The 10,912-nt window shown below is 46.1% G+C and overlaps 1 protein-coding gene across 1 annotated transcript in view; it reads right to left on the minus strand.

Moving 5' to 3' along the window:
• Nucleotides 1-10,912, minus strand: part of svep1 (sushi, von Willebrand factor type A, EGF and pentraxin domain containing 1) — a 143,421-nt gene that overhangs the window by 57,140 nt on the left and 75,369 nt on the right. Inside the window, exons 6-7 of the mRNA XM_024011308.2 lie at nucleotides 9,398-9,577; nucleotides 6,168-6,362 (exon numbers count right to left, since the gene is read on the minus strand). Of these exons, the coding sequence (XP_023867076.2) occupies nucleotides 6,168-6,362; nucleotides 9,398-9,577 (375 nt within the window). The remainder of the gene's footprint in view (nucleotides 1-6,167; nucleotides 6,363-9,397; nucleotides 9,578-10,912) is intronic.

Here is a 10,912-nt window from a genome sequence, read left to right on the forward strand (position 1 = left end):
TCTCTTCTATTCTCTTCTCTCTTACTCTTATCTCTTTTTCTCCCTCCCTCCCTCCTCCCTCCTCCTCCCTCCTCCCTCCCTCCCTCCTCCTCCCTCCTCCTCTCCCAGATGTGCCAGTGAGAAGAGAACCAGAGCAGACCCACCTTGGCCTCACCATCCATGATCTCAATGACATCCCCATCCCTCTCTTCCACTCCTTTTATCTTTATGACATATCTTCCACTTTTTAATGACACATCCTTAATCAGCCTGCTTTCTATTGGAGGCCATGAGGGATGCGTGTGTGTGTGTGTGTGAGCATGCGTGCGGGTGCGGGTGCGTGTGTGTGCATGCGATGCATGCGTGCGTGTCCAAGCGTGCATGTGTGGATATAAGCCCGAAACAGTACTCATTCTACAGCCCTCTTTCACCTGCAAGCATCTGGAGAAGCTGTATGCAATTACAGCGTTGTTCCCCCAACCCTCAAACACAGGGATTGGTTCTCCTCTGTATTAGGGACTACTAAGCAGTCAGCAGAAGGTTCACGTGGAAAGAAATGCACGGAAGGTGCAGAAGGGGTGCATGGAAACTGTCTCATGAGCAGCACACACACACACAACACACACACAGTATCCTACTTTTTTTTTTACCTGTGCAGGGGCTTTATGGACGTTAGCGCTCCAGTCCGGAGGAGAGACAGCGTGTTCCAGGTCTCCCTGGAGACGGTAACCGTGGCGACAGGCAAGGCGGGCACAAGGTGCCAGGCTTCACTTTCCTCTGTCCACAGGCAGGGGCGACAGCAGGACGTTCCTCAGAGTCACCATGGGGGACAACGCACCTCTGAGGCGGAAGAGACATATACAGTACAGTACCAGTCAAAAGTTTGGACACACCTACTCATACAATGGTTTTTCTTTATTTGGACTATTTTCTACATTATAGAATATACGGAAGACATCAAAAATATGACAATGTAGTGACTGAATAGTGTTACAAATCAAAATATACTTCATATTTGATATACCAGATTTCCACTGGACAAGTTTTGTCATGGTTTCTTTGCATCAAATTATGTGAAGGCCTGATTCACGCAGTCTCCTCTGAACAGTTGAAGTGAGATGTGTCTGATACGTTGAACTCTGTGAAGCATTTATTTGGCTGCAGTTTCTGAGGTGCAGTTAACTCTAATGAACTTATCCTCTGTAGCAGAGGTAATCTGGGTCTTCCTTTCCTGTGGCGTTCCTCCTGAGAGCCAGCTTAGCGACTGCACTTGAAGAAACTTTCTTGAAATGTTCCATATTGTGAACTCTGTTTAGAATATGATGGACTGTCTCTTTCTATTCTGGTTAGGGCCAGTTTTGCGCGTGTTTGTGAAGGGAGTAGTACAACAAGTTGTATGAGTATCTTCATGTTTCTTGGCTTTCTCGCATGGGAAATAGCTTTCATTTCTCAGACAGAATAGATGACCGAGTTTTAGAAGAAAGTTCATTGTGTTCTGGCCAATTTTGAGCTGTTAATCAAACCCAATCGATGCCCATCTAGACTAGTAAAGAGGCCAGTTTTATTGTGTCTTTAATAGTAAACAGTTTTCAGCTTGTATAAACATAATTGCAAAGGGTTTTCTGTCAATTAGCTTTTAAAATTGATAAACATGGATTTACCCTAACCAACTGCCATTGTGACACAGGAGTTGATGGTTGTGATAATGGGCCTCTGTACGACTTATGCTAGATATCCATAAAAATCGTCCCATTCCAGTACAATAGTCATTTACAACATAACATGTCTACACGTGTGATTCCTTCAATTTGATGTTACTTTAATGGACAATAAGTGGTTTTCTTGTCAAAAACAAGGGACATTTCTAAGTGACCACAACTTTTGAAGGTTGTGGTGTGTATATATTATATACTATATATATATATATATATATATAGTATAGAGAGAGAGAGAGAGGAAGAGAGAGAGAGAAGGAGGAGAGAGAGAGAGAGAGAGAAGAGAGAGAGAGGAGAAGAGAGAGGAGAGAGAGAGATGAGAAGGAGAGAGAGAGTTGGAGAGTGTGAGAGAGAGAGAGAGAGAGAGAGTGAGAAGAGAGAGAAGATGAGGGACAGAAGATGAGATATACTATAGTGAAGCAAGATATCAGGTCACATAGTCAGAAATTCCATGCCCTACTGAGAAGGACATCTTTTTGACAGTTCACTCTAAAACTGACTGCATTGACTTTAACTACATGAAGCAGAGAAACACAAAGTATCTTCAGTTAATTGGAACTGGGGAAGGAAAAGAAGAGATAATCTTGGAGCACATTCAACCTGTTTCCGTGTTTTTCACCCTTACAGAGAGATTTGAATTCTCTCTTAAACAAGGCTCGCTCAGTCGTCATGCATAAACCAAGTCTGAAAGCATAAAATCAGTTTCACTAGCGTAGATGTATGGGGAGAATGTCCTCGGGATTAATATTAAGACCGCACAGCTATACAGACAAGGGGTTTAATGCATTGCTTGGACATAGTGCTTGTGAGTTGGCTTCCCCAGGAAACTGTCCCCAGATCATTCTTCTAGTCTTTTGGCTTCTAGGATGCGAGTCAGATTTGGAGGAGAGGAGAAGGAGAGAGGTATGGAAGAGAGAGAGGAGGAATATAGAGGAAAGGAGAGGAGGAAGAGAGGAAAGGAGAGGAGGAAGAGAGGAAATGGGAGAGGAGGGAAAGAGAGGCGAGGAGAGGAGAAGGAGGAGAGGGGGAGAGAGGAAAGGTAGGAGGAGGAAGAGAGGAGAGGAGAGGAGCAGGAGAAAGAGGTGAGGAGAGGAGGAAGAGGAAAGGAGGGAGGAAGAGGGATAAGGAGAGGAGGAAGAGAGGGAAGGAGAGGGAGAAGGAGGCGAGGAGAGGAGGAAGAGAGGAAAGAGGGAGGAAGAGAGGAGAGGGGAAGAGAGGAGGGAAGAGCAATAGGAAGAAACACTCTCCTTCTCAAAATAACAGGGAGACTTCATTCGGATTAAAGAAAATATATCCAGCCCCTTTTAGCAAGCAGCCAAAGTTGATCACATTACACTGCTACACAAACAAAACTGTAACTCAATCGAACTTCATCCGGGAGATTGAGTCGATCAACCAGAAACGAAATTGAGTGCCTTTGTCTAAATAGCTAGAGAGAGAGAGGATACAGAGAGACGGCGGGTGGGAACTTGGAGGCCAAAGCGATGGCCGGAGGGTTTGTGGTAAAACACTACCGTTCTGCCCCATTTGTGTGTGTTTGTGTGCTGACCTGTGGTGGTCCTCTTGTGGTGAGTGTGTGTGCGTGCACGTGTGTGTGTGTTGTGTGTGTGTGTGTGTGTGTGTGTGTGGTGTGTGTTGTGTGTGTAGTGTGTGTGTGTGTGTGTGGTGTGTGTGTGTGTGTGTGGTGTGTGTGTTGTTGGGTGTTGTGTGTGTTGTGTGTTGTGTTGTGTGTGTGTGTGTGTGTTGTGTGTGTGTGTGTGTGTGTGCCTGTGTCAACTTTTTGTTATAGCAGAGAATATAGTCTTTCTCTAAATGATGTAGCGGCGGCCTGAAGCAAATCCTCATATGTTTAACCACTGTGTTCTGTTCAAGTGTGGTGACGCGTACAGTATTTCTACACCAAAACCCCAGTACATGCATCTTTCTTCTGACCCTTCACCTAATAATTGAATTTGTCAGAGGAACAACGGAGGAATCACAACACAGCACACTGAACTCTGTCAGATCTGGGGAGGCTGGATCCGAAGGTTGTTCACTGACACTATAAAGCATGGGATGTTATGAGATGAGACACCAAGGGGTGACGAGGGAGAGCGGGGTAGAATGAGGTTTCAGTTGAGAGCGGTGGGTAGTAGTTCCTGCAGGCTTACCACCACACCGTTGGTTGATCCCGCTCCACTGCGAGTCGGCCTGACCAACTGAGCCTGGCATCTCCCTCCAGCTTGTAGCCTTGCACAGCGCAACCTCAACACGCTGCTGTAGGGAGGCGACACCCGTGCTTGCAGTTCATGTGTCCATGCTCGGGGCGGGAGAGCGGTGGGACAGGAGCGCACTGCGGTACACAGAGAAAACAGAATAGGACACAGGACTTCGAGACTTGCCAGTCTAACTGCAATGAAAAAATATCTGGTTAAACTAAGGAGGAAGGGAAGAGGCGTGCGAGAATCGCAGAGAGAGAGAAGAGAGGAGGAGAGAGAGAGAGAGAGGAGAGAGAGAGAGAGAGAGAGAGAGACAGACTGGTAGGGAAAAAGAGGCAGATACAAGAGGATTTGAAGAAGGCTCCATTCTAAAGAATATTCATGTGTCTAAAACATTACACTGAATATTTCATGGGACCTCATTTTGCTCTAGCTGCATATGATCTCATGAAAGGCTGGTCTAGTTAGCATGATGTCTAACAGTGTGGTTCAGTGTGCGGTTTTCATCATCACTGGATTACACAGTCTTTCAGGAGACCCTCTCTCTAATAGTTGAACTGGCTGGGATCCCACAGTGGGACAAGGACAGACTGACAGACAGGTAGAGGAGGACACACACAGACATGGATTTGCTCACACGCACCACACACGCAGGCAAGCAGGCAGCATCTATGCACAATACACACTCTCTCTTCCTCTCTCTCTTCTCTGCAGCTGCTTGCCAACACAGTTAGTTGATTCCAGTAAACGTTTACCATACTCAATCCGAACAACATTGATCTTAATTACAGTCAATTGTTGACACACCAGCAGATACTCAACACGATAGTTCCAACTTTCCTTACAACATAATGTCTGTGGATTCGTGTGTGGTGTGTGTGTGTGTGTGTGTTGTGTTGTGTGTGTGTGTGTGTGATGTGTGTGTGTGTGTGTGTGTGTGTGTGTGTGTGTGTGTGTGTGTGTGTGTGTGTGGTGTGTGTGTCGTGTGTGTGGCGTTGTGCGTGCTGTGCCTGCGTGCACTGTCTTCCTGATTTAAGGGGGCCGATTTGTGTTCCCACTAAATGTTTGTGAATGCTTGGACCGTCAGATGGATTCAGACCTCTTTTGAAGAAGTTTCCCATTGTTGAATAATGAATTATAAAAGACACATGTGTGAATAAAAACCTTCATGGAGCATCTCTGTGGTGTGTGTGTGTGTGTGTGTGTGTTGTGTTGTGTGTGTGTGTGTGTGTGTGTGTGTGTGTGTGTGTGTGTGTGTGTCGTGGTGTGCGTGCGGGTGCGTGCGTGCGTGCGTGCGTGCGTGCGTGCGTGGTGCTGTTGCGTGCGTGCGTGCGCTGTTAGTGGTAATAATCAGAACAGTGGTCTATGAATACGTTTTGTGGTTCGCCCATGGGCACTTATCATAAGAGTAGGGGTGTTAACCCCGGTGTTTCCTGACTAAACCCCAATCTGTCCACCTAATCCCCGTTTCCAATTGGCTTCATTCACCCCCTCCTTCCTCCCCTGTAACTATTCCCAAGGTCATTGATGTAACTGAGAATGTTGTTCTCAGTAACTTACCTGGTAAAATAAGGGGAGAAGAGAACCAGAGCAGACCCACCTTGGCCTCAGCCATCCCATGGATCTCAATGACATCCCCCATCCCTCTCTCCACTCCTTTTATCTTTATGACATATCTTCCACTTTTTAATGACACATCCTTAATCAGCCTGCTTTCTACTCCCTCCCTCCCTCCCTCTCAGATGTGCCAGTGAGAAGAGAACCAGAGCAGACCCACCTTGGCCTCAGCCATCCCATGGATCTCAATGACATCCCCCATCCCTCTCTCCACTCCTTTTATCTTTATGACATATCTTCCACTTTTTAATGACACATCCTTAATCAGCCTGCTTTCTATTGGAGGCCATGAGGGATGCGTGTGTGTGTGTGTGTGAGCATGCGTGCGGGTGCGGGTGCGTGTGTGTGCATGCGTGCATGCGTGCGTGTCCAAGCGTGCATGTGTGTGGATATAAAGCCCGAAACAGTACTCATTCTACAGCCACCTCTTTCACCTGCAAAGCATCTGGAGAAGCTGTATGCAATTACAGCGTTGTTCCCCCAACCCTCAAACACAGGGATTGGTTCTCCTCTGTATTAGGGACTACTAAAGCAGTCAGCAGAAGGTTCACGTGGAAAGAAATGCACGGAAGGTGCAGAAGGGGTGCATGGAAAACTGTCTCATGAGCAGACACACACACACACACACACACACACAGTATCCTACTTTTTTTTTTACCTGTGCAGGTGGCTTTATGGACGTTAGCGCTCCAGTCCCCGGAGGAGAGACAGCGTGCTTCCAGGTCTCCCTGGAGACGGTAACCGTGGCGACAGGCAAGGCGGCACAAGGTGCCAGGCTTCACTTTCCTCTGTCCACAGGCAGGGGGCGACAGCAGGACGTTCCTCAAAGTCACCATGGGGGGACAACGCACCTCTGAGGCGAGAGAGACATATACAGTACAGTACCAGTCAAAAGTTTGGACACACCTACTCATACAATGGTTTTTCTTTATTTGGACTATTTTCTACATTATAGAATAATACGGAAGACATCAAAACTATGACACATGTAGTGACTGAATAAGTGTTACAAATCAAAATATACTTCATATTTGATATACCAGATTTCCACTGGACAGATTAGTATGGTTTCTTTGCATAAATTATGTCATGAAGGCCTGATTCACGCAGTCTCCTCTGAACAGTTGAAGTTGAGATGTGTCTGATACTTGAACTCTGTGAAGCATTTATTTGGGCTGCAGTTTCTGAGGTGCAGTTAACTCTAATGAACTTATCCTCTGTAGCAGAGGTAACTCTGGGTCTTCCTTTCCTGTGGCGTTCCTCCTGAGAGCCAGCTTTAGCGACTGCACTTGAAGAAACTTTCTTGAAATGTTCCATATTGACTGAACTTCATGTCTTAAAGTAATGATGGACTGTCTCTTTCTATTCTGGTTAGGGCCAGTTTGCGCTGTTCTGTGAAGGGAGTAGTACACAACGTTGTATGAGATCTTCAGTTTCTTGGCAATTTCTCGCATGGAATAGCTTTCATTTCTCAGAACAAGAATAGACTGACGAGTTTCAGAAGAAAGTTCTTTGTTTCTGGCCATTTTGAGCCTGTAATCAAACCCACAAATGCTGATGCTCCAGGCTCTCAACTAGTCTAAGAAGGCCAGTTTTATTGCTTCTTTAATCAGTACAACAGTTTTCAGCTGTACTAACATAATTGCAAAAGGGTTTTCTAATGATCAATTAGCCTTTTAAAATTGATAAAATGGATTTAAAATTAAACGATTTCTTAACCACAACGTTGCCATTGAACACAGGAGTGATGGTTTGCTGATAATGGCCTCTGTACGACTATGTAGATATCCATTAAAAATCGTCCATTTCCAGCTACAATAGTCATTTACAACATAACATGTCTACACGTGAGTACCTATTTGATGTTACTTTAATGGACAATAAGTGTGCTTTTCTTCAAAAACAAGGACATTTCTAAGTGACCACAAACTTTTGAACGGTTGTGGTGTGTATATATTATATATATATATATATATATATATATATATATAGAGAGAGAGGAGAGGAAGAGAGAGAGAGAGAGAGAGAGAGAGAGAGAGAGAAGAGAGAGAGGAGAGAGAAGAGAAGAGAGAGAGAGATGAAAAAGGAGAGAGAGAGGAGTGGAGAGAGAGAGAGAGAGAGAGAGTGAGAGAGAGAGAGAAGATGAGACAGAAGATGAGATATACTATAGTGAAGCAAGCATGTCATCAGGTCACATAGTCAGGGAAAATTCCATGCCCTGACTGAGAAGACATCTTTTTGACAGTTCACAATAAAACTGACTGCATTGACTTTAACTACATGAAGCAAGAGAAACACAAAGACTTCAGTAATGGCAACTGGGGAAGGAAAAGAAGAGATAATCTTGGAGCACATCAACCTGTTTCCGTGTTTTTCACCCTACAGAGAGATTGAATCTCTGCCTTTAAACAAGGCTCGCTCAGTCGTCATGCATAAACCAATGTCTGAAAGCAGTAAATCAGTTTCACTACGAAAGAGAATGTCCTCGGAAATATAATATAAGACCGCACAGCTATTACAGACAAGGGGTTTAATGCATTCCTGGACATAGTGCTTGTGAGTGGCTTCCCCCAGAAACTGTCCCCAGATCATTCTTCTAGTCTTTTGGCTTCTAGGATGCGAGTCAGATTTGGAGGAAGGAGAAGGAGAGAGAGAAGAGAGAGAGGAGGATAGGAGGAAGGAGAGGAGGAAGGAGAGGAAAGGAGAGGAGGAAGAGAGGAAAGGGAGAGGAGGGAGAAGAGAGGCGAAGGACGAGGAGAAGAGAGGAGAGGGGGAGAGAGGAAAGGAGGAGGAGGAAGAGAGGAGAGGAGAGGAGAGGAAGAAAGAGGTGAGGAGAGGAGGAAGAGGAAAGGAGAGGAGGAAGAGGGAAAGGAGAGGAGGAAGAGAGGAGAAGGAGAGGGAGAAGGAGGCGAGGAGAGGAGGAAGAGAGGAAAGAGGGAGGAAGAGAGGAGAGGGGAAGAGAGGAGGGAAGAGCAATAGGAGAAACACTCTCCTCTCAAAATAACAGTGGAGACTTCATCGGATTAAAAGAAAATATATCCAGCCCCTTTTAGCAAAGCAGCCAAAGTTGATCACATTACACTGCTACACAAACAAAACTGTAACTCAATCAGAACTTCATCGGGAGATTGGAGTCGATCAACAGAAACGAAATTGAGTGCCATGTTGTCTAAATAGCTAGAGAGAGAGAATACAGAGAGACGGTGAATCATTGGAGGCCAAAGCGAATGCCGGAGGTTTGTGGGTAAAAACACTACCGTTCTGCCCATTTGTTGATGTGTTTGTGTGCCTGACCTGTGGTGGTCCTCTGTGTGGTGAGTGTGTGTGCGTGCACGTTGTGTGTGTGTTGTGTGTGTGTGTGTGTGTGTGTGTGTGGTGTGTGTTGTGTGTGTAGTGGTGTGTGTGTGTGTGTGTGTGTGTGTGTGTGTGTGTGTGTGTTGTTGGGTGTTGTGTGTGTGTGTGTTGTGTTGTGTGTGTGTGTGTGGTTGTGTGTGTGTGTGGTGTGTGCCTGTGTCAACTTTTTGTTATAGCAGGCAGATATATCTTTCTCTAAATGATGTAGCGCGGCTGCAAGCAAATCCACACCATATGTTTAACCACTGTGTTCTGTTTCAAGTGTGTGTGAGCGTACAGTATTGTACACCAACACCCCAGTACATGCATCTTTCTCTGACCTTTCACCTAATAATGAATTGTCAGAGGAACAACGGAGGAATCACAACACAGACACACTGAACTCTGTCAGACTGGGGAGGCTGGAGTCAAGGTTGTTCACTGACACTATAAAGATGGGAGTATGAGATGAAGACACCAAGGGTGTGACGAGGGAGAGCGGGGTAGAATGAGGTTTCAGTGGGAGAGCGGGGTAGTAGGTTCCTGCAGGCTTACCCACACACCGTGGTTGGATCCCGCTCCACTGCGAGTCGGCCTGACAACTGAGCCTGGCATCTCCCTCCAGCTTGTAGCCCTTGGCACAGCGCACCTCACACGCTGCCCTGTAGGAGGCGACACCCGTGCTGCAGTTCATGTGTCCATGCTGGGGCGGGGAGAGGGTGGGACAGGAGCGCACTGCGGTACACAGAGAAACAGAATAGGACACAGGACTTCGAGACTGCCAGTCTAACTGCAATGAAAATATCTGGTTAAACTAAGAGAAGGAGGAGAGGAGAGCGTGCGAGAGATCGAGAGAGAGAGAGAGAGAGAGAGAGAGAGAGAGAGAGAGAGAGAGAGAGAGAGAGAGAGAGAGAGACAGACTGGTAGGAAAAAAGAGGCAGATACAAAGAGGATTGAAGAAGGCTCCATTCCTAAAGAATACTTCATGTGTCTAAAACATTAACTGAATATTTCATGGGACCTATCATTTGCTCTACTGCAATGATCATGAAAGGCTGGTCCTAGTTAGCATGATGTCTAACAGAGTGTGTTCAGTGTGCCGGTTTTCATCATCACTGATACACAGTCTTTCAGGAGACCCTCTCTCTAATAGTTGAACTGGCTGGGAGTCCCACAGTGGAACAAGACAGACTGACAGACAGGTAGAGAGACACACACAGACATGCATGCAGACACACGCACACACACGCAYGCAAGCAGGCAGGCATCTATGCACACATACACACTCTCTCTCCCTCTCTCTCTCTCTCTGCAGCTGCTGGCACACAGTAGTGATCCCAGTAAACGTTTACCCATAATTCAATCCGAACACACATGATCTTAATCTTACAGTCAAAATGTTGACACACCAGCCAGATACTCCACACACATGTTCCAACTTAACCTTACCAACATTAATGTCTGTGGATTCGTGTGTGTGTGTGTGTGTGTGTGTGTGTGTGTGTGTGTGTGTGTGTGTGTGTGTGTGTGTGTGTGTGTGTGTGTGTGTGTGTGTGTGTGTGTGTGTGTGTGTGTGTGTGTGTGTGTGTGTGTGTGTGTGTGCGTGTGTGCGTGCGTGCGTGCCTGCGTGCATGTCTTCCTGATAGGCCGATGTGTCCCATAAATGTTTGTGAATGCGTTGGAACGTCAGATGGAGATTCAGAACCTCTTTGAAGAAGTTCCCATTGTTGAATAATGAATTATAAAAGACACATGTGTTGAATAAAAACCTTCTGGAGCAGTCGTCTCTCGTCGTGCGTGCGTGCGTGCGTGCGTGTGCGTGCGTCGTGCGTGCGTGTAGGGTAATAATCAGGAACAGTGGTCTATGAATACGTTTTGTGTTCGCCCATGGCACTTATCATAAGAGTAGGGGTGTTAACCCCGGTGTCCTGACTAAACTCCCAATCTGGTCCACCTAATCCCCAGTTTCCAATTGGCTCATTCACCCCCTCCTCTCCCCTGTAACTATTCCCAAGGTCATTGATGTAACTGAGAATGTGTTCTCAGTCAACTTACCTGGTAAAATAAGGG

This window comes from Salvelinus sp. IW2-2015, linkage group LG3 (genome assembly GCF_002910315.2).
Source record: "Salvelinus sp. IW2-2015 linkage group LG3, ASM291031v2, whole genome shotgun sequence".
Taxonomy (NCBI): Eukaryota; Metazoa; Chordata; class Actinopteri; order Salmoniformes; family Salmonidae; genus Salvelinus; species Salvelinus sp. IW2-2015.